This window comes from Lytechinus pictus, unplaced genomic scaffold (genome assembly GCF_037042905.1).
Source record: "Lytechinus pictus isolate F3 Inbred unplaced genomic scaffold, Lp3.0 scaffold_19, whole genome shotgun sequence".
NCBI classification, from domain to species: Eukaryota; Metazoa; Echinodermata; class Echinoidea; order Temnopleuroida; family Toxopneustidae; genus Lytechinus; species Lytechinus pictus.
Window position 1 is genome coordinate 7,794,628 of NW_026974140.1, and position 25,394 is coordinate 7,820,021.

The following is a 25,394-nucleotide window of genomic DNA, read 5'->3' on the forward strand; positions in this document are numbered from 1 at the left end:
ATTTAGAGTGACAGTTATGATGCATTCATTAAGTATGTTTTGATCGAGATAGGGACATGATGACGCGCAACACGTCTTCAAGGAGACTTTGCCCTTGCTGGATTTTCTATAGCGCATTTCAAATGTTTGAACAGCTTGAATGTAAATGAACAAGTTTTTGTTTCATGCCATTATTTCGATGTTCAATCATTGAAAAATCTTATGTGTTGCACTTCAAATCTAACCCCAAATGAATTGGTTCGGATGCGATATGAACTTATTTCAGATTTGGACATACTAAATGAGAAGATTCTATCATATTTGACCATTTACGCTTTTTTTTCTATCCTTTTCTCCCTCTTTTTCTTGGTCATGAAACTTTTTGGTGCCATGTCCCTCTTAGCCCCCCCCCCCTCATAGAGTTATATTATGAGCTGCTAACAGTAATATGTGGTTCAGAAGTACTTGTAATATTATTAGTGGCCTTATCTGAACATCAGTATGAGGGATGAATTCACTTCTCTAGGGTTTAGTGCTGTAGAGTAGAGAGGGATAAGTGCATGGGATCTTCTGCTTAATGCTTCCACTATTATAGTCTACTTATTTTTCTTACATGATTTCCACCTTGTCATGTTGATAATCACACAAAAATGTCCCCCCCCAAAAAAAAAAAAAAAAAAATTATCCCCATGTATAGAAAAAATAATTTTCTTCAATGTCCTTGTTTTTTGTTGTTGTGAGATATCCTGTGGATAAAAGGTCTCATTAAGCTTATAAACATGAATCTGAAGGCTTTATTCTTCATTATATTTAATGAATGTTTAAAGTTCCATATACCAGGGCCAAAATGTTATTTACCATCTTCCTCAATGATAAACCTTGCTGCCTCCAATAGACATTGCTCACTAGTCCAGTTGTGTTTTTGTTGGCCATTAAGATGGTCACGAAGAATCATATTTAAAAACAAACTTATTTTGCACTTTTTCTGATTGAAAAGGATTAGACATGGTCTTAAAGGGGTACTCCAGGCTGAAAATAATATACCTTGAATAAACAGACAAAAAAACACTGAAAATTTGATCAAAATCAGACAAGGAGTAACAAAGTTATGACATTTTAAATATTTGCATTATTTCATTGAAACAGTTCTAGGCATGTCCTCATGAATATTCATTTAGCAAACTGATGGTATCATATCCACACTTGTTCTTTTGTATTTTATTAAATGAAACATATGTTTTTTTTTCAAATTTTGTCCTACATGAACTAAAAAAAAAAAGAATTGACAACTGATTTAGTGCATTAGAAATTCACTGCTGCAACTTATTTCATTAAAATATACCCACATGTGTTAAAATATGAAATAATTATGATTTCATGTAATAACATACATGTAAGAAAAAGGAAAGTGGGGATGTGACCTCATCAGTCCACCTATACATATTCATGATGATGTGCATAAAATTGATTTCTGCTATTCTTTAAATTCAATAACTTTTTTCATCATTTGCTTGGTGAATTTTGCTTGAGTTAATTAGACAGGCCTAATTATTTTTTGCTTGGAGTACCCCTTTAAATAGTTTTTATCATGCTTATTAGTAGCTTGGTCAAAATTTGAATGCCACTGGCAATAAAGTAGTTTTAGATTATGTTGCATTAAGGGTATAACAATTGGAATCCTGTACACCAAACCATAAAACAATGATTTTGTTTGATGCACAGGTTTTGTTTGCCTTCCAACATGTCTGCATCTAGAATCGATCCATCCTTATTTTACAACTGTGTTTGATTTTAAACATTCAACTCAATAGCCCCTCATATACTCTCAATTTCATGGATTTAAAATAAATCCAGATCAGGTGTTTCTAGTGATCAGTAAAATACCTTAAAAAAGTAGATCTAGATTTAAGATTTCAATATATACCTTTGAGATTGGAAAACAAAATCTTAAAGATTCAAATTAAATTAAGAGTATAATTGGTCATTTAATGTCGGTGATCTGGTTTTATTTCAAATGTTTTAAGTTCAGAGTGCAATATAGATAGTGATGTTTGTTAATTGATTAGAAAGGCATAAAAATATGTTCTACTCCATCAATTCATATCCTTTCTCTTCTCACTTACACCTAGATGTATTTAGTGGAAGGACCTACATTCTAGTTTAAACTTAATCTGCATTCACTCTGTTCCATTGCAAATATATCCAAAGAACTCCAAGGTTAGACCAAGTGCAGGTTTTGTTTACAAATTTGAGTAGAAATGGATTTGTGGAGAGTGCATGGAGGTAATATTACATAGGCTTCTATTTGTAGTTATAGTACTGAGGTCAGATTCCACTCTTTCAGTGCTGTGTTTATACCTGATTGCTACTAATATCACACTCTGTTTATCACTCCACATTCCAACCTCTGACAGGAATATATTGCTCTGATTTTTATACAGAGAGAAAGTGAGGGTGGGGGGGGGGGGGGGGTGAGAGCGCGCAAGCAATAGGATAATTATAGAATATCTAATACCCAATTATTTCAGAAAAAGATAACTTTTTTTGATATTATTTCTATGAACCTATCAAGTGATAGATTTTACATTTAGGCTTAAGTCAAGGTCAATTTTGAGGTAAGAACTTTTATGATTGATATCATATCACCATTGAAAGTTGTTAGTCCTATCATATCATCATTTTGACAGTTGCAGGGAGACTTTGTACATGTGTCATGGGTCAAGGTCGAGTCTGGTAGAATGTAACCTTGTGGCCAACCTGGACTACATAGCTGGACATTTGCTTTTTGTGGAAAAAAAGTCAAAGGCCAGAGTTTCTCATCCATTCTAACCCAAAGATTATATTGAAATTGTCAGAGCTGATGATTCAGTCAGTGCAGACAATGTTCATGAAACAGTCCCCAGTTATTGTGAAACGAGTCTGGCCATACTTCTAGGCCTACATAATTTTCTTTCAGTAGAATAATCAAATGTAATTAATGGCCTGTCAAAAACAACAATTAATTATGACAATGCTCAATATCCATGATAAATTAGGATGGTGTATTTACTTCCTTACTTGTTTGGACAAGGAGCATGCATGCCTTGTTGAATTTAGTGAAGTCATCATGCATTTGTTTTATTGATTTAAAAATATGCATTAAGAGCCAGTCTTGTCCAAAGTCCAATGTCAAGTATTTATAGTTGAGTCTTGGCGCTCTCAAGGAGGCTTATCAAATATGTGGGATTTGGTCTTTGCACTGTGAGACTTTTGATAGAACATGAAATTCAAACAGATCAATTGGATTGTTAATAGCCAGATATTCCTGTGAGAAATTAGCTATTACATACGTAATGATTGCCGCTTTTATATTGCGCTGAGTGGATAAGATTACCGATTGCTTCTAGGAATAACTTGCAACGTCGTATCCTGGTTCGAACAATTTTGATCATTATTCTTTTCAAAATTGATGATATTATTGGAATATATTGAGGATGCATCGACAAAGTAAGTATTCCAATTGCATTGTCAATCTTTTAATGAAGCCATAATCAGACGTGGGCCTGTGAATCCTGCTAGTTTGATTTATAAAAAGTCTTAAGTTGTGGAATATCGTGTTATAAGGAGCGTTGTGGCCCAGTGGATTAGTCTTCTGAATTTGAAACAGAGGGCCGTGGGTTCGAATTCCAGCCATGGCGTAATTTCCTTCAGCAATAAATTTATCTACATTGTGCTGCACTCAACCCAGGTGAGGTGAATGGGTACCTGGAAGGATTTATTCCTTGAACACTTTAGCGCCTATTAATATGGCGGCTCAGCTACAGCCGGGGTAATAATATACTAAGTATCAAAGCACAGTTGAGTATATGCACATAGTAACTGTGATATATAAATTGACATATTATTATTATCATTATTATAAAGTGCTCCAGTACTAAGCTCAACATGCCATAATTTATCACCTATAAAGGGTGTATATCAGAAAAAGGAAACTGGACTTTTATTTCTTTTTGTGATTAAAATATTAAATTGGTGACAATTATATCACCTAAATAGAAATCTTATTAGAATTGGAATTATACCTTGATTATGTTCTGAGGACCCCGGGGGGGGGGGGGGGGGGGGCACTCAGTATATAATGCATAGTGGGTATGTGCCGCGGAGGGGACCCCCATTTTTACACTCAAATTTCCGTTCCAAGGCATAGCATTTTTGTCTTATTGAGAAAAAGAACAAAGAAAGCCGCTCCAAGGCATAGCATTTTTTTCTTATCGAGAAAAAAAGAAGAAAGAAATCCGCTCCAAAGCTTCGCATATTTTTCGTTACGCCGTTCCGGTCGCATTGATCTGCTACAATGAGCGGCCGCAGAGCGCTGTCCGACCATCGCCTCTGCGCGAGCGCACCCGGCGGAGGCCGCGCTAGCTGCATCATGCACGCATGCCCGTTCCATAGGGATGCATACGCACGTACTCACACGCTGGCGATCCGTTCCAAGGACCCCCGTTTTCACAAACATTTAGTTCCGAAGCCCGTTCCGAGGACCCTCCTTTTTACAATAAGCCCGCTCCAAGGCCCCCGTTTTTTGTCTCGCCCGCGGCACACCCCCACCACTTTTTTGGTCGAGTGCCCCCCCCCCCCCCCCCCCGGGCTGAGGACCATGCAGCTCCAGTCCAAACACCATGTTTTTTTTCTCAAAAAGACAGTAAATAATGCAGGGTCCAAATTCACTTTCTCTACACCAACAAATTCTTGAGTGCACATTGAATACGGTTGCTACTAGATATTTTCATTGCAAACATGTGTAATGATGTTATGTTTCTTTCTAATAAACCCTTTGCTGTTATAATTATCTAAGTATGTTGCATTAGAAGCTTCAGTGGTGGAACTTATTCCACTGCAGCACACTGCAAAGATGTATAATATAATCATTTGGTTATCTTTATGAAAATGGTCCTATTATATCTTTATGTAGTTATCTTCAGTGCATGCTTGGTTCCCTTTGACATGTCATTGCAAAGGAAGTCATGTTCTGACACCTGTGAATGATATGACCCAGTGCTGATCTCTTGTCTCTATTCAAATTAGGAGTGTGTACCCTCTATATCACTAGATCTTACCAATCTTGGTAGATCTGAAGGATATCAATTGACCAAATCAGATTGTGAGATATTCTGCTCAGTGATCCATCTCATTGTTCACAAGGTCAAGATTCCTTTTTATATATCCAGCAGACCAAATTAACATTTGTAGGCCAAAATGAGCATTTTCAAACATGAAAGGTTTTAACAGAATCGCACTGTTTCTCATGTCTATGGCAACCCAGTTCAAGAATACATGTTGTAAACTCACCCCCGCATGTAATTTCGAGGAGACTGGAGCACATAGTATTTCATTTGATGTTTTACCTGATAATTCACACGAGTTTCAACCATTAATGTTGTGCAGGGTGGACTCTTTTAACTCCTCGGCTTTAAGATAAGCACTAAAAAGGAGTCCTATGAACATTTATATATTTCTTTACCATGTGGTAGTATTAATCCACTTCAATACAGAAAGAATTTGCATTTACAATGTGAGTGAAGTCATTAAAGGACAAGTCCACCCCAACAAAAAGTTGATTTGAATAAAAAGAGAAAAATCTACGAAGCAAAACACTGAAAATTTGACCAAAATCGGATGTAAAATAAGAAAGTTATGGCATTTTAAAGTTTTGCTTAATTTCACAATTATATGCACATCCTGGTTGGTATGCAAATGAGGAGACTGATGACGTCATCCACTCACTATTTCTTTTGTATTTTATTATATGAAATATGAAATATTCTAATTTTCTGCTCATTGTCAAGTGAAACAACGATTAATTCCTCCTCAACATGGGGAATAAGCATTGTTTAATGAGTATATGGTTCAGCCAAGTTGGTCCTTCTTGTCAAGTATGTAAAAAATGAAATATTGTATAATTCAAACAATAAAAAACATAAGAAATAGTGAGTGAAGAACATCGACTGTCTCATTTGCATGTCACTGAATTGTGCATATCACTTGTTTTGTGAAAAATAGCGAAACTTCAAAATGTCATAACTTTCTTATTTTACATCCGATTTTGATGAAATTTTCAGCATTGTGCTACTTTGATTTTTCTCTATTTATTCAAATCAACATTTTTTCGGGTGGACTTGACCTTTAAAACTTGATGAGGATTATGGATCTTCTAAGAAGTCTCATGCTTGTAAGTTGTATACCGATTGTGGTCAGTAAATTGAGCTTTATTTTGTGTTTACCATGTTAAAATCATTGAGCTGTACATGAGATCTCTGTTGCTGACGCACTTTGTATTACGACAGTATTATATAACACCACAGTGGCTTAGATCATTGACACTAGAATTTGTTATCATTTTTTTCTCATCAGAATCACTCAGATATAAAAGGGATGGTCCGGGCTGAAAATATTTATGTCTTAATACATAGAGTAGAATTCACTGAGCAAAATGGCAAAATTTCATCAAAATCGGATAACAAATGATAAAGTTATTGAAGTTTAAAGTTTAGCAATATTTTGTGAAAGCAGTTGTCATGAATATTCATTAGGTGGGCTGATGATGTCACATCCCCACTTTCAGTATTCTTATGTTATTACATGAAATCATAATTTTTTCATTATTTCATACTTGTGTGAATAATATGTCTCCCTTATAATGAAATAAGTTGCAGCAATAAATATCTAACGCACTAAATCAGTTGTCAATCCAATTTTTCTAGTTCTTGGAGGAAAAAATTTGAATAAACCTAATTTCATATAATAAAATACAAAAGAACAAGTGGGGATGTGACATCATCAGCCCACCTAATGAATATTCATGACGACTGTTTTCACAAAATATTGCCAAACTTTAAAATTCAATAACTTTGTTATTTGTCATCCGATTTTGATGAAATTTTCAGCATTTTGCTCAGTGATTTCTACTCTAGTTATTAAGCTATAAATACTTTCAGCCCGGACAATCCCTTTAACAAAGTTTTTTAACAGATCCTTGCCTTAAAAACATGATTTAGGGAAATTCACTGTGAGAAAGGTGGAATTTATAGTAATTGTGAGCCTGTAAGTTCTTTTTCTGTTATTTGAAATAATATCCAGAGAAAAGATTCTCACATTAAATCTAAGATCTAAACCAGCTGAAAAGTTTTTTGGGGGCAGAAAAAAATATGCCTCATCATCTCAGTAATGCCTAAACTAATGTATCCTGCATTTATTCTTTGGGGCATTATATTCAATTTTCCAATCACTTAGAAGCAGTTTCGTCTATGATTTATATTCAAATGGCCAGAACTTTATATTCACTGAATTCATTCATAATCTGTTTTGGGACGGCAAATATGACATTTGGAATATATTGGATGATAAATTTTACCCGTTAATGATAGCAAATTCGGATATCTATTCATTCACAATGTCAGTTATAGATTAGTGTTATAATGTTTCCTTTGCATTAAAGTCATTTTGTGAGATCATTAATCTTGAGTGAAACTAATTTAAGATAAACCTTGACTCATATTATAGTGGTGGTCACAAATTCACGACAATACTATTTTTTAAATGCTGATTTGAAGGCTGAAAGTGAATGCTCACCTTGTAATAACTATCTGACATTGACAAATCTTTTGGAAATAAACTGATATTTATCAAACATACGAATGCTCATTGTAAATTATGCAAATAAAACAATATTTAAGATAGGAATTAATGCAAAATTTTGCAATGAGTTGTGCTTGATTAGTTGTTGAAAGCAGTGTTTATCATGATGGGGTGGCCAGAAATCTTCTGTGCTGGTTGGGCCCGCCGTCCCCCGTAGATATAGCAATTATATTAAACCTGCCAATTGGTTTCTACTTTTCCATATTTTCTCCTGCCTACATTCGGATCCGGCAGGGTTTGATCAGGTGTTCTGTCATGTGACAAGTCTATAGAGAAGTGATTTAAATTAAATCAAGAAGAATTAGAGAGATCTCAGTGGTCCGCAAGCATGTAGGAATGTTACTTCAAGACCAGGAACAAAAAAGGAGGGAGAAATCAAAGACAAGAATTAAGGACTGACCTGGTACATGTATATGTCCTAATTCCTTGGTATTCTGTTCTACCTGATGTTATGGTAAATACTGTCTCCCGCTAAATCCTGTCTTTGATAATTTCTAATCCCCTATATGAACTGCTTATGTGTACTAATTAAAAAGTAAAGGTAATGTGTGACATGCTCAGCAGGAATTGGAATGATTTTTTTTTAAGAATTAAGAGAGATTATTTGACTTTATAATCAAGAAAAGAGATTTCTAAGTATACATGTAGATTACTTCAAGAAATACAGTCAGAACTGTTTATATTAATGCATAATATTGTCCTCATAGTTGTGATGTGGAGGGTAAACAATATAGATTAATTTTACTGGATAGATTTTGGAATTTTACATGGTCAAGCAAATGCTCAAGCAGCTATGAAGGAGCTTGAAAAAACCAAGCTTCAATGCACAAGCAAAATGTTCACTTTATGCTTTTAACAATGCTTAATTGCCAAGCAAATGCTAGCAGGCAATTATCAATGGCTTAAGCTTACTGGCAAAAGCATTTGCTTGCAGGCAGTTGCTCATTTTTATGCATATGAAATCAAGCAAAAGCGTAGCAAAAGCAATCACTCTTTTTACGCATCTGACCCATTGTACATGCTCTATGATGTTACATTTTTAGCTATTTTTCCAAATTAAATATAATCTGTTCTTGACATGTCTTATAATCCACCATGCTTTTATCTTAAACATTTTATCTGGTGATCAGTGTACCAGGCACAAAAAAAATTATTTTTAGCAATGTTAACACATATGTATTACACTACTGTATCTGTATCACACCAATCCATGTTATTTGTTCAAGAATGCAATTATTTAGATAACATGCCTGAACATGAAGGATTCCCAGGAATGTGATCTTTGTCTCAGTCAGACAGTGTCTGAACCTCAAATGTAAATATTATAAACATATAAAGTCCACAAGGCTAAATACAATATTTTTCAGTTGAAAGCCCATCCAATTCTAAAGCTTGGTAAAGTGTCAATAATGTGAATTATACTTGAGTATCATCAAATGTTCCTATCTTACAGATGTGTAGTGGACATTTAATTTTTTTTGTCAGCCATTCTTTGCAAAAATTTAAATTTTGATTTATTAGGTATCTATCTAGCACCCTCTCAGGGTAATGACTTTATTTTTCTTCTAAAAATTGTCCCTTGAGCACTTGCCTTTAGATGAGAAAGCTACGGCAAGCCTCCAAACAATTTTTTTTTTGGTGTTTGTCCATTTCATCTACCAAAACATGTTTTATTTTTAGTGGATGGAATGAAAAAAATGTACAAAACCCTAGAAATTAATAAAGCAGGAAAATCTGCAGTCTGACACCAACATGAGCACTGCAATTACAACCAAATACAATGTTTCATGTAATTGGATTCTCTTTGGTTGTTTGTTGAATCATGAAATTTAGCTTTTTTTTCGAATTTATTTTTTTATAAATTTTTTTTCTGTTTCTAACCTAAGAGAGTAACATATTGGTTGTGTCCCCCTTCCCCCCTCTTATATCAACACAGTGGTTAATATATATCTCCTAAATGTGAGAAGCAGAGCATTCCTTCTCGGTCCAAGCAGGGAATTGCTAAGAGTATTCATGTTTGAGAGGGTTCACTAATTTTACCAAGTCAACATTTCACCTAGTCAACATTTCACCTAGCATCGTTTTACACAGCTTTCACAGCGGTGCACTTTATATTCAGAGTCTGCCTGTTAATGGTTGGGGGTACACTTCTTCCAGGCAAGTGCTTGTTCATTGGAGTGAGGAGCATTGGATCCAGCCTGGTCAGAGAATGCAATCTATCAGTGATTGTCTATGGGTACAGGTGTGTTACCTGCTTTGGTGGAATCATTGACCTGGTCCTTTTGCTGGACATTGTTGTTTGCTGGACACTCTAGCGAGTCTCAATTATCCTGTGGAATTATGTTTACCTAGGATCGGTTAACTCTCAGCAGAGACTCTGATTTGTTTTATTCTTTCTGCCCGCTCTGTTCCGTTTTGTAGTGAGTTTATGGTTTGGTATTATGGAATGGAATGTAACACCATGGGTTTGGTTGGTTTATGGACATGTTTAGAGTTGACGATTGCCGCTGAAAAATAGCGCTACTAACTCCACCAGAGGAAGTTAAGAGAAGGTAGTGGAGTTCAATTCTTGCCAACTCAAGTATGATGCATGAATAAATTCTTGAAGGATATTGATGGTTGGATAACGTTAATGTTTTAAAGAGGAACATAAGTGGAAATACAACATCTTTATGATATTTGGAAGGTGGTTCTTGATGCTCAAAAAATTTCTGTTTTGCATTGGACCAACTATCAAGGTACAGTAAAGATATTCATTGGTATGGATCACCCAAAAGATGGGATTTAATTGGCAGTGACTCTGTGAGGCCATTTTATCTATGTTTCTCTCAATTTTACTTGTATTAAACCAATTTAGCATTTTCTGAGGTATTTTATTCACATTTGCCATCTTTACTTTTGCTGCAAATTACCTGGTACATTGCTAGGGTTGTAACCTTACATTGTCTTTAATGGTTAAAATGTTTACAGGTCTGTCCTAAAGAAACTTGAAATCTATCCTCTGGTACCCCTCTGAGTAATGTGGCTAATGTATATGGTTTTGTTCTACGAATATAAACCCTGTTTCAGCAAAACCAAAGTGTATTTAGAGTTGATTTAGGCCTTTAATTAAATGAAAGCAATTTCTGTTAATTGCTGTTAGCAAGGTTTGAACATATTGAGAATATGTTTTTGAAAGAGTTCAATTCTTTGGAAATGAATTGTAGCAATGTGATTCTTTGAAAAACACCCCCACAAAATCAAACTGATTAAGAGGCTAATGTCAAAGGATTTGAAATGAAAAAAAGATGAAAAAATCTCAATTGTTATGACTCACCATTTTTCCTCTAGATCTTTTTTTGTCAGGCTCGTTAATTTTTTGCATTTCATTGGTCTTGATTTAACATCATTGTTAAGTATGTGATAAAAAAAAGGTTTTAAAGTTATTGTTGCCTGTACATTTATTTGAAATTTATTGTTCAGCTGTTCTCTTTACAAAGTTGTTCTTGTTCTTATTTTCTCTTTTGTTATGGAGGTTATCATTAAATTATGTGATATAAAGCGTTGCATGAAATATCATATTTGACCACAATTTGCTCATTTAGTCTTCAAATATTGTTTTTAAGACTTAGAACAATTTTTTAAACAGTTCTTGTGATGACATGAAACAGGAGAAGTCCATTGAATTCCCAATTTCAATCTTGCTTGAATAACCTTTAAAGGACAAGTACACCCCAGAAAAATGTTGATTTGAATAAATAGAGAAAAATCAAACAAGCAAAACGCTGAACATTTCATCAAAATCGGATGTAAAATAAGAAAGTTATGACACTTTAAAGTTTTGCTTATTTTTCACAAAGCAGTGATATGCACAACTCAAATGAGAAAGTTGATGTCTCTCACTCACTATTTCTTTTGTTTTTTATTGTTTGAATTATACAATATTTCATTTTTTTATAGATTTGACAATGAGGACCAACTTGACTCAATCATATAGTATTAAACAATGCTCATTCCACATGTTCAGGGAGGAATCAATCATTGTTTCACTTGACAAGGAGGAGCAAAATAGAATGTTCCCTATTTCATATAATAAAATACAAAAGAAATAGTGAGTGGATGACGTTATCAGTCTCCTCAATAGCATACCCACCAGGATGTGCATATAACTATGTTGTGAAAATAAGCAAAACTTTAAAATGTCATAACTTATTTTGCATCCGATTTTGATGAAATTTTCAGCGTTATGTTTGTTGGATTTTTCTCTATTTATTCAAATAAACTTTTTGTAGAAGTGGACTTGTCCTTTAAATAAGAAGGCTGTGTATAACATTGTTTCAAAGAAGAAATATCATGTTGTAAATAATAAACCAAGTTTCAGTATCATTATATTGTGTCATGCTGATGGGCTAAAAACTAATTAGTATTCAAGTCCTTGTTCAAGCAATGACTATCGACCAATATAATCACTTTGCTTTAGATATTAGTTTGGATATTACATGAGACACTGTTAGCAGAGCAGCAGGACTGAACATATTTGTTTTATACATCAATTTGATCTATTTCATGCAGAGGGATTATCTGACGGCTCTCATGTTTTTATTTATATGATCACTTGTTGGATATACACGTAAATGGGTAAATATTCTATTATCAGTATGCAGTTGAATTTAAATGTGTGAAATGATTTTATTTTTAAAAAAAAGGGGGGAGGTCTCAGTAGCCAAAAATCTTTGTGTATTTTGTTTCTATGTAGATTATTATGTGAAGCTGAAGCATGATTGGGTTAAGGAAATTCTCCTTTGGTGCTATCAAACATATCCTTGTCAAACATATTGAGACACTGGCCTGTGTTCTTAAGTAAGGTTTAACTGTGGCCCCTGGTCTAACTATTTGTTAAAATTATGCGAAGCCAGAATTCCATGATGGCATTTACTTTACATATTTCCTGTCTCTACTTGGCTCTTTCCTCATGTTTCAACAATGAAAAGAACCATTTGAGTTATAACTCTCAGTCAGTTAAGACTGATTTGAGTGTCAAATGAGCCGCATGACAAATTGAACTTGTAATGTTGGAGATCCCGGGGGGGGGGGGGGGGGGGGGGCACTCACATATATTGGTACGAGGAGGTGCGGCTTTGATGACCCCCTTTTCCAGACCTGATTTTCAGTTCTCTAGATACTCCGAATGATGAAAGTTCCATTCAGAAGCCACCCCGCCCCGCTCACAAGACCCCCATTACGAAACATCTTGGTTCCCTAGCCCTGCCAAGATTGTCCAGCGTGAGTACCGCATGCGAGAGCTGCACGCACGGCTTCGCAACTCTCTCCACTAACTGTTCCATGCACTGTCAATTCCCGCATATACATGCAAACGCGATCATGCACCGTACCTACTGTACCACGATCCCGTTCCGTAGACCCTGTTTTTCACACCACCAGGTATATATTTAGTTCCCAAGACACTGTATTTTACCCTTGTGGTCAGTTCCTTAGACCCACATTTAAGGGTTTCGTGAGGCACACCCCCATCAAAATATAATTTTACTGCCTCCCCCCCTCCTGGGTTGAAGATACCTATCACAATTGGCTATCCATAGTTAAACCACAACTTTAGACCAGGGTTTAAATAAACCATAGTTCAGGATACGGGCCACTGGGGCTAATGGGAACTCAGCAGAAGGCGCTAGGGAGCATTTCATTAATATTTGTTGTCCGACAAGTTGTCCAATGCTACAATTTTTGTTGATTTTGAGAGGCGCTGTTACTATGGTAACAGTCTGATAAAACATCTGATAAAGTCTTTTCATAAAATGTTCCCCTGATACCTTACACATCAATGTGTCCTAGATCCTTTGTTTCCAGCCAGTAATCCTGTCTAACACCTGCGAACTTCCTATCTTTAGGCATTCTAATTAGACATGATGGATGATGTCACATTAATGATAGGCATAAGATTGCACTGCACTCTTCAGCCTTTCATTAAGGAATCTCCTAATTCACATAGAGTACAGATAATGAGTTACACTGTATCACCTACATGTAGCTTGCAGAGACAAGTATGTTGTTTGAATAGCCTTTTAGAACTTGGAAAGGAACAGCATACCTGTAGGTTGTCTTAAAATTGTTTTGCCTAATTTCAACAGCAGTCTATATTTAGAAGAATTTTCCAATTCTATGCTTTTTTTTTCCTCACAGGGATAGCGTTTTTAAGGGTTTCCAATACATACTATGGTATAAGTCTGTTAAATGGTAAACATAAATTCATAAGACAGAGAATTCCTATCCACCATTTATAAAAGACAATGATGTGTTAAAGTTAAAAATTATGGAGTGCAGATAAATGAGGACTTTCACCCTGCATACATCATGTGTGGGCAAGGAGTAATCTAATAACTGGATTTATGATACATTTTAAATCTCTTAGAGTTATCACCATAATACAAAGCAAAATATTAATATTGTTAGTTTTGTTAATGAAAAAAAAAACACTGTGAACCCCTCTAAATTCGGCATTATAGAAAGATAAATTTCTCAAAAGTGATGTTTCTCAATGTATAATGATATGTAAGAACAACAAAAAGTAATAAAGTCCTCAGTTTTGTGATATGATATATTACGCAAAACTGAAATCGGCTCTATATACAGAGCGTGCTAATTGCTAATAACTTGTCGATGAGGTTGATAGGCTTGATAATCATTTTGTGAGGATTATCTTGTCAGAACAATTAGTCTCATCTTTAATGAGGAACAGGTTTCATACAGTACAAAGTATCATTAACACATTAAAGGGGAAGTTGGTTTTTTTATAAAAGCAGTAAAATTATAGAAAAATATTGGTGAAGTATTGTTCGAAGTCCGATGTGACAGACGCGCAGCTCCTCCATATGTCATCATTTTTGTTATTATTATGTGTTTGGCGTCACCTGTGCCTGGGAGGCAAAAAGCGAACTGAATCACCATGACCCGCATGTCTCTCCCGATATAACTGATTGGGGGAGTGCAGTCTTTTAAAAAAAAAAATGAAGTTGATTTTATTTGTGCAGTAGGTGTGTCATCAGACACATGATTTCATACCTGCTTCTGTAAGAAAAATATTTTATATTATCATGTTCCATTAAAAAATTGGAATTTATGTTCTACAAATGTTGAAAGCAAATTCTGTGCACTGTAATTGTGTTTCGTCTCTAAAATTGGCAATCATCATAATACAAGCTGCCAGTTTTCTCGAAATTTATCCCGAACCCATAAATTTCTTTTTGTCTTTTCTTTGGTATGTAGACCTATTTCACTGTATCTTGTTCACTTGTAATTCCATTCTCTCATAATAATGATACTAAGCATCTATTTTGTTATACTCACACACAAATGATATGATCTACTGCTTTTGTTTTTTCCGTTCCCAACCCCCTAAATTTGCGCATCAGTCATACACTAGTTGTTTGTTTTTCTTATGAAGTTCCACATAGAAAGAGCAGCTGCGTATGAGAAACCTCAAGTTTCAGTCCAGAAATGCCTTTGAGACAGATTTTTTTTTTCCTGGAGAGGCCATAGCTTAGTTGGATACATGTCCATTTTCTTACACAGCCATCATAAACAAAGACTAATGTATGTCCATCCGGGGGGGGGGGGGGGGGGGGGGGGGTCACTCACCACATATTCTGCTACCCATGCGCGTCCACACACTTAAAAAAATGGACCCTAAACGGCGTAAACCCTGTGCAAACCTGGTCAAAAAACATACCATAAATGGCGTAAACCCCGCATAGAAATGGTAAAAAAATATACCCTATATGGCGTTCACCTTGTTAAAAAAAACGAAGATTTTAAATTGATACCCAAAACATCGAATATAGAATTTATAATTTAGTACCCTAAACGTAGAAAATAGAATTTGATGCTGAAAAACACCCCTTTTTTAAGGAAAACGTCAACGATGTGGAAGGGCTGAAAAAGACCCTTTTTGACACTGTAGATGCGCGTGTGTTGTATATGATATGGTGAGTGACCCTTCCCCCTTCCATCCCCCTTCTTGTTCTCATAGCTTAATATTTGTATGAACCTTGATTAAGTATGGTTATAGTGTCAAACACACTTGCAGGATGATTGAAGAATAGATGAGATTTTGAAATGCATAATATCACATGTCAAAGGCATTTAGATGAAGGACTTTGTGTGGGAATGCTTTCACTTTTCAAAAGAACAGTTTATCCCCAAAGTATGCTTGAAATTCAACATATGAAATTATTTTTGTGAACTATCTATGCTCTTCTTGTAAATACATTTTTTTTCCTGTAAGGGTAAGCAACTTATTTGTTTGTTATTGATGCTCTTCTGGAGATTACATTATTTTCTCGTTTTGTAGAAAAATGAGAAAGCCTGTTATGTAGAAGGTAATATGTCATATTATAAGAAAAGAACTGTTGACCCAGCTTCATTTAGGCTGCGTTTCTGCGACCTCAAGCCAGAATCATGATTTGAATCATGATTCAAAACAGAAACATGAATCGCAATATCACATAATCAGCGTTTAGATGACCTTCATTCCAATGCTGTTTCTCCTTTGCCAATCCAGTGCGCATCACTAGTGCACAGTTTGAAAGAGGAAGTTTTTCACACGTGTTTCGGCTCTCGAAAAATCTTTTGCTTCCAGAGTTTAGTCTGTTATACCTCATCTTGTTTACTTCTATCATAGGGTCCATGCTTCTATTCATCTTGATGGTTTATCGAAAATGGTGTTCGGAAGTGAATTTCAACGTAGATCCAATTTGATATTGACACTGTTAACTCAACATCAACTGAGATCATTGTCCAGTTAATTCATTTACTAGAACTTGAAAGTTGAAGACATGACCAAAAAATGAAAAGTAGTGGACGATGTGATGACCAACACAGAACTTGAACATGATAAGAAATGCATGCATAGCACATAATTATATACATACACTGAGCATATAGAGCGCCTTGAGCTTGGCAAGAGTCTAACCGAAAGTAGCCCGACACAGTGACGTCATAGAATCATGATTCAAATCACGATTGTGTTATACAACCTTTTTCGTTCGTGATTTTACAGAAACGTCTTTCTAAACGCCCCTTTTTCCTTGTTTCATGTTTGTGATTTGAAAGACGTTTACTTTCACTTTTGACTAAACGCAATCGTGATTTTGCAGAATCATGATTTAAATCATGATCCAGATCATGATTCAAGGGTAAAAAAGTGGCGCATAAACGCACCCTTAATGTCTAGGAGGCCGTTCTCATTACGCTTTCTAAAACTAGTTTACTGGAAACCGATTCAGGAAACCACTTTGGAAGATCGCTTTGCTAGCGTTCCCACTTGATCACACGAAAGTGGTTTTCAAAATCACTTCACGTAAAGCGCTCTTGTTGCTATGGAAACGCTCTCAGTGGTGACACGTTTCACGCGAAATTCGAAACCGCAGCATAGGCATTCTACACCTGTCGTGTGGAGTAGCGCGCTCAAAATGTGCGAAGATCGCTTCCCAAGAACGGTTGTGTCCTCACTTACGCTAAAACCAGTTTAACGAGGCAAAGCGATCTTGAAAACTACATCGCGAGGTGGTTTTTCAAACTGGTTTGGGAGATCGCTTCCAAGACCGCTTCGACCGTTCTCACTATACGTTAAACTAGTTTCCACTAAACTAGTTTCCAGTAAACTAGTTTTAGGAACGTAGTGAGAACAGCCTCCTAGTCACTTTTAAGAAATTAATTCCAAGTAACATCCTGTATTTGATTTAGCAACCAGGTTACAAACCTAGAAATGAAACAACCTTTATAAAGAGAAGATCTGGTGATAGCTTGGCGAGGGGGGGTGTGCTTGACAGCCATCGAGCAGTGTGGAATTTCTAGGTCAGGAATAAGATCTCAATCATTCGTTTTTTGTCTCCTTGAATTTGTTTGGATATCATTTATGGTACATTTCCCTCATTAGTAAAGGCTTTATATTCTGGTGACCTTGATCATCATGTCTTCGACTCTCTATCTTGATAGGAGATGCATCAATGAAGCATTGGCCCAGATGGCGCCTAAGGCAGGTGCACATCTAGGCCTACTATTAAAATAGTCTTGTGTCAATGCACTTCAAATACTATTTCTTAGAGCAAGAGAGAAAGAGAGAGGTTGTAAAACCAAATCGCAAGATTGTTTTGTATCTTGCAAGAACAAAATAGAGAAACCGATCATTCTTAAAGGAATGCAAGACTGTAAGTTGTCCTCCCCTTTTGTTATGTCTACCAGAAATTAATCTGATTCATACAGGTATAAATGCATCAAAATTAAATTGTCTGTTACATACATTTTGACGCCTTATTACTGGTTCACGTAATAATAGTCTTGTACAGGTGTGAATATGTCCAGTGCGTGATTGTGAGGAATTTCACAGCGTGTAGTTCAATTTATCCACACAATAGAAGTTACCAAGCCATACTAAGATATTTTATATTTTTCTCATTTACTTTCTTAAACCAGTCTTGGTGGAAACCAGCTTAGTGGAAATAAGTTTAACATGATAATGGGAACACTCAAAGCAATCTCTGAAGCGATCTTAAGTGGTCTTCCAAACCAGTTTGGTTAGGGTTAGGGTTTAAGGGATGGGGTATAAATCACTTTACATTGCAGGGTGCTACATAACTTTTTATACCCCTTTCATATTGCGCTTTTACTTGGCGAAGTTCGCCAGCGAAGGGGAAAGTGTCCAGTATGAAAGGTACACAGGAGAACTTCGCCAGCGAACTTCTCCACCTCTAGAGGTGGAGAACTTCGCCGGTGAAACTTTTCCCCGGCGAAGTTCGCCGGTGAAACAGCCAGTATGAAAGCAAACCGGAGAACTTCTCCTCTTTAATGATGTCAGAGGTCATTTTCCCTCCCCGAAATCCCCTGAACTGAGATATTCCGCGCGCTAGCTAGCTATTATTTCCGTGGCTAAATGTAGAAGGCCACGCTTTATGAGCGATTCGATCATTCCATAGAGTTAAATACTCTGGAACATACTATTTGTTTTTTTTTCACTACCGATATTTATTATTTTAAAAGCATTATCTTACATGCTGAAAATGCGCTTATATATCAAAACACTTTGATTATTTTTTTTTGTTTTTCTTCTGATATTTCTAGAATATGTTGTAATTTTTTTACACCTTTTTGTAATCAGTAAGAAGCAATGTTTACAATATTCCTTTCGTTCGTTCTAATTCTGCATGGACGTGCGAGTGAGCTGATCAGCAGCAGCTAAGAAGTGTTTACCTGCCGTCATCTCCAAAACTTCACTGATTAAATTAATTAGGTATCTGCAATTATTAAGGGAATAGTACGATTAAAATTCAAATAAAAAAAAAATTGTGCGCTTTCATTTGCACTTACTTCCGCCCGAGCAAATCACCCGTCGACTTTCGCCGGGGAAGAGATGCCAGTGCGAATGGGTGCATTTTTTCTTCGCCGGGGAAGTGAGGAATGCGTGCCGGAGAAGTTCGCCGGCAAAGTTTGTCGGGGAAAAATGAAGAGGCCAGTATGAAAGGGGTATTAGAAGCACTTGCCCGAAAAAATCCTTGAAAAAAAGTTTTACCTGTTCAAACGAAAATATTGTGGTTTTATAAACCATTGACCTTTTTTTCTCTCTTTTGACATGAACTGATGTACCGTGTTCTTGCATTTTTTTTACAAAGTGATTTTATCTTGCCCACCATTACCAAATTTAGGTTCGATATATAATATCGACCCCCATTTTGGTCATTCTACTGTGAGAATTTTGCCTGCCCGATTCGGACAAGTAGTTTTGGTCTTTACTTCAAAACACTTGCCCGACTTTCACTTTTACTTGCCCCGGGCAATCGGGCAAGTGCTTATGTAGCACCCTGCATTGCTTGGTATCCTCAATTATGGAGACATCAACATCTCCCATATCCCTCCCACTTTCCTTCATCCCTATGTAGCCTTGTCTGTTTGTACTTTGTAATATTTCTATGATACTATATTCCTGTGGGATTCCTTTGTAATGTCAGTTAGCATTTGAAACGGATGTGTTTATCAAGCACTTTTATCTTTTGTAGATTGAAAGGTTCTGATCTCTTGAGAAAAGGAGAGTTATTGATTTTTTAGGGTACTTGAGCTGTATAAATATCACAAGAATGTCATATTCATATTGAAAATATACGAAAAGCTATTTTGTACCACACAATATAGAAATGGCATAGAATGAAGATATGCCAAAAAGTTGTCAGCTTGCACTTATCAAGAGCAAATGTAAACATGAATAGAAGACAAAATCAAAGAAAGCTAAACATAATCCAAAATAACCAAATGTCATAAGGGGATATATGATGAGTGGTATTTTGTTTAAAGACCTTAAGTATGGTTGGATTTCTAATAGTAGTAAACTTCAATAAGTAATTGGTACTAAGCCTATTATTACCATTTAACTTGCCTGTCTAGCAAATATCGTGTGCAAACATAGGACAATGTAACCATGTCATGGTTGAGTGAGCACACTTCATAATTAATGCAAACATTTTCCTTGTTAACCCATAGGAGACTGTGTGATTATGATATAACACACTTTTCTCATAAACCTAAGCCAGAATGTGTGGACTCGATCTCCGGTTGGTTATTTTTTAATAAGAAATGACTAAGGTGATGGTTTGCCGTAATGCATGCTCTCTTATACATGACTTGACAAAAATAAATACATTCATACTGAATTATTTTTGAAAAAAAAGTTATTAGTTATTTGGAAAAAAGAGGGAAGGGAATTTTTGAACTTTTTTTAATATGTTGAGTTAACTAGAAAGCATGAGATGTTGCTTGAAAGAATCAGTTTATAAAACCATTTGGTTTTTTATGATATCATTACCAGCTAATTTTGAAGTGAAAAGTCCCATTAAGCTCTATTTATATAAACTAAAGAAATTTCCTCCTCTCATTTTTATCCAAAGGGAGATAGAATGAGAGTATTTGGATGAAAATTTTGAACAATAGGAAACTCCAAATGGTTATAGATATGGTCTAAAACCGCAGAAATAATTAATGCCCATATTCACTAAAATAGTCACTTGTAGGTTGCATAATAACCAGGCTCCAGTTTTTGTAAGCTTTGGGGGAAATAGAGTTTGTAAGAATAAATATAAAAAATAAAGATAAACATGTGAGTGGTTTCGATTTAGCAAAGTAATCCCTAGACTCATTGTTCAACATTAATTGGATCCATTTTCCCATTATATTCATCTTATAAGTCCAGGAACCTGGTAAGACTTTCTAGAGTATTGTCTTGCAGGAGATGTTGGTTAATATTGTTTTAGATGGGAAGGAAAATTTGCAATAAGTCATAACAGAAATTATACCCGTTTCATTTTACAAGAAATGGCATTACATAAACTTTTTTCTGTTCTCGGTGTTATAATGAATAAGAGTTTTTTTTTAACTTGGCAGTGAAACTATATTAATGTACTAAATGTTGGGTGCACCATTGGAACTTTGGTAGTTTAGTGATAAAGAGAAATGACAGTCATGATAGAAATTAAAAATAAATATTTGGAAGATATTTATGAGATATATTTCAAATTCTATTTGATTGATTACAATGTGAAATATTAATTTACACCAGGCAATAGGGGTAGATCCAGGATTTCATATTAAAAGGGGACACTGAAAGTTGGCCAATTTCTTTCAACATTCTGACATCCCTGAAAAAGAAAATGTTTCTTAATTTTAAAAGCCCAAATCATGAATTTGCCTAAGTATATGTTTCTTATCTAAAAAAGGAAAAGAATGAGGGGTGGGATCTTCTTACAAAAAAGGGGAGGCACAATGTACAATTTTCAGAGGGGCTGGGGGGGGGGGGGGATGAGGCCCCTCTGAACTCCTACCTCATTACTGCCACTATTTGTTTAATGGGAGCAAACTCTTAATTTAAATCAGCATAACAATAAAACAAGACCAAAGAATTGTATGCCTCAGAGTTCTATAACACCTATACGATTGCAAATCATAAAATATAGTAAATATGTATGCACCAGTAATCACTTTCCAGTATATTGGACAGAATATGGGATGTTAGTTGGAAGGGAGCTGATTCAGGTAGATCTTGCCTATGAAAGAGATAAGCAATATACCCCAATTTCATAAGAGGAATGACTGAATGGAATGTAAGAAGAGACGTGTGAATGGCTTTGAAGGCTTAGATGAATGAAACAATTTGTAATGGTTTAAATTTACTAAAGTGATCTATTTAGGGGACAGCAAGTGCTGCCTTGATGGGATTAAATAGCTTGATTTCACGTCCCCATGTCATCTTCTTAAAAGCTTCGTCATGTTGCCAATTTGAGGGCAAGAAGACACTACTTGTCATCATTACAGCTCATGTTACTTGTTGACCCAGATAGCCGTTCTATAATCCTTGCTGTTATCTCTATCCTGTCTCATGATAACTTCATTGAAAGAGAGAGAGAGAGAGAGAGAATAAAGAAGAAGTATTCTAAGAAATACATTCTGTTATAACCTTGTAAATACCATACCTTGGTTTCAGTTTGTAGGGGCATAGATATATTCTCCCAGGATTGGAATCTTTCTATTACCAGTAATGGCTTTGAGCTTTTGGAGCAAGTGCATAATATATGTGCATATTATTATTAGGAACTCTTTTTTTATATTTATGTGTAGTGACTGTGACATCATGGTGTTAGTTGACCAAATTGCTATATATCCAATAGCATAGATGATGTAACCATAAAATATTTCAAATTCAATTTATTAAAAATAATTGTATTTTATCAATGTCATCTTTTGTCAAAAAACTCAAAATATGTGATCATGATAATCCGCCTTCTTTGCCATTAAATATACCTCCAGCAATACAAAAGGTTATCAGATGAAATTTTAAATTTTCACTTTTTGCTCATTTCTAGTTTCTTATCTTCCCAAATATTCTAATAAAGTCTTTTTTTTTAGTGTATATAGTAAAATTTACTGTACTTTAGTACAATCTATATCTGCCGATATTTGCACTTCCCATATAAACATGATCTATACATCAAATGTTATATTACCTTCCCCTTTGTTTGATGCAAAATATTATTAAAATTTATTATGAAAGCAATACTTTTTATGATTTAACCTTCAAGTAAAAGTGCAAATTGTCTTGTCCTTGGTGAATGAAAAGAGAACAAAGCAAAAAAGAATAGGCATCCCATTTCATTGTATCTTAATGCCAGCATATCTTTTAAATTTGTCAGTAGACATTGACTAGTATCATTTATTGTATCATTCAAGTTTAGTGGGCACCATAAAGGCTTCTGAAATATTATTACACTCTGAATAGTACATTTGAAAAGTGGGGTCAAGGATTTATTCATATGCTGTATGCAGTAATATGTATTTTCTTTTTAGAGAGAAATTCAGGCTGGATGAAGATATATGAAATTTCAACCTTATAATGATATGAAAGTTGAGTGACAGCAAACTAATAATTTATGTTTTTCAACAGATCTCTTTCATCAATATGTTTACCATGTAAGTTCTATATTCTACATCTGTACGACCACGTGAAGATTACTGTGAATAATACTATCAGAAAAAATGGTTTGGTTTCAGCCTAACTAATTCAGTAATTCTTTAATTGGTATTGATACCACCTGAAAACGGATACAAGCATTTAACCGTCACTGCATGAGTGAGTCAACCATGCAGTACTACCGGTTTTGATATTTGCCTAAGAATTTTTGCTTGTTAGTATTGAACGATGAGGTATTGCAACTAAGAAAACTTATTTGTTACCACTCTGTGTCATGCTGAAGGTGATGTATGATTTGTGACATAGTGGACTATTTTAATATTCTATAGATAAACTAGACGTATAATCATTGTTGTTGTCATCATCGTTATCATGGGTGGCAATATTTTAGGTTTAGAGGATTCACCTCCCCTTCCCCCTTTTCTGCAATTTTTTCATTGTATTCAGGGTCCCCCATTTTGGATAAGAAAATGTATGTCGTAATCATTAAAATTGAATTCATTGATCTATTGGCATGATAGTTTCATCAGTAAAGTGGGTGTTTGGATTATAGTGATCCTCTAGGAGGGACCTCTAGGTCTCTCCTAGAGGATGTCAAATCTTTGGACCTTTGTTTGCTTGCTTAAAAGCCTTCATTCTTTCATATCAATCAGGTAAAAATCATCCCCATTTACCATTCTATTTTACAGATCCACCACCAAGGGAGACATTACTCCACTTTGCAGCTCGTTTTGGACTGCGGGACTTTGCTGAACACCTACTGGATCATCCAGCTTCTGATGTAGCACTCAAACTACCTAACAAGGACGGTGATTTGGCTGTAGAACTAGCCAGGACATCGGGGTTAGATAGCCTTGCTGATCGCATGCTAGAGTAAGTTTCTTTCTCTTTAAAACTCACTTATATTAGCAGATGTTTAAGTAATTAACTAAATTTGATGAGCCTGCACCTTTGAATATATTTTAATAAAAATATGGCGCGATAGAAATGCTGTGAATTATTTATATCACCATCATTGTAAAAACTGGGGTGTTACAATTAACACTATTTGGTGTTCCAAGAGGACTTCAACCTCAGCGTTTAGATTACACCCGAGATATTGAACATAACACCATAGGGTGTAAAAGTTACAACTAATGGTGTTGTAATAATACACATGGGTGATGAACTAACATCACAAATTTAACACTGTCATAAAATGTCTAATGTTATCCGACACCGTTAACCATCACAGTGTTTGGTGTTTGGTGGTGTACTCTTCAAGATGTGTTAAAAAAAAAGTTATTTAAGCATGATCTTTGTTTTATGTCTTGGTCTTTGTGGGAAGGTGATTATTGAGGTAAGGTGAACCACTGTTATAGCCAATATGTCTCGGAGCTGATTCCACTTCTCTCCATGTCCAACAAGAAAGTAAACTACAAATATGAGATTGTGAAAATTTGCATGCAAAAATTGTTTATCATTTTTGATTTGTTATCGATTTGGTAGAACTAAACAAATCAGCAAAACCATAACATTTTGAAAACCTTACATGTCAAAGAATAGACAGATAATGGGAGTTAGATAAAGATAAGAAATGCACTACTTGTCATTGGCATTTGTAGAGTTTAGATTTTCACTGTAAGTCACCCCTATTTTATTAGGTAATGATCTTCACAAATGAAGAACCATCAGTCCACTTTAATCTTGTAATTTACAAAGCATAGACAGGAGAAATCCTAGAATTTTCATATTATTCCCGCATATGATGAAACATCCCTTTAAATGTCCTTACAAAGTGACACCCATTCTAGAAGCAGAACCATACTTTGACCAGAATCCCCTTGATTTGATCACGGGCGAGCACACTCTCGTCATCAGGAGTGACGTGGAAGCGGGGGCATTGTCAAAACACAGATATAGAGTCATGTTTTCTCTTTCGTCACGTGCTACGTCCATTCAATATTAGCGGAGAGTCCCTAGATTGGCCCACTTTCACCAAATGAGAAATTTCTTCCTCTTTTTCCAATCAATGTGTACCATTTGTACCCTGAATGAAGCAAGGCTTCTTGAAGGACAGGCCATACTGGGGTAAAAAGGTCATTGCCTAAGGTAACCTTGCTGCTACTCTCCTTTCCTATCTGACTTTATTTTCTTTCTGACCACCTAGTTTATTAAAGAAGAAAGATATCCAGTCTCCTTGATTAGTTTGGATCCAATGGGGACATGTTGATGGAGGGTAAGAGACCATCAATTAATGATT

At 35.4% G+C, this 25,394-nt stretch overlaps 1 protein-coding gene across 2 annotated transcripts in view; it reads left to right on the forward strand.

The window, feature by feature from the left end:
* Window positions 1-25,394, forward strand: part of LOC129260712 (A-kinase anchor protein 13-like) — a 70,349-nt gene that overhangs the window by 18,910 nt on the left and 26,045 nt on the right. For both annotated transcript variants that reach the window (XM_064114161.1, XM_064114160.1), the window contains exon 3: window positions 23,842-24,025. In XM_064114161.1, coding sequence (XP_063970231.1) covers window positions 23,842-24,025 — 184 coding nt within the window. The remainder of the gene's footprint in view (window positions 1-23,841; window positions 24,026-25,394) is intronic.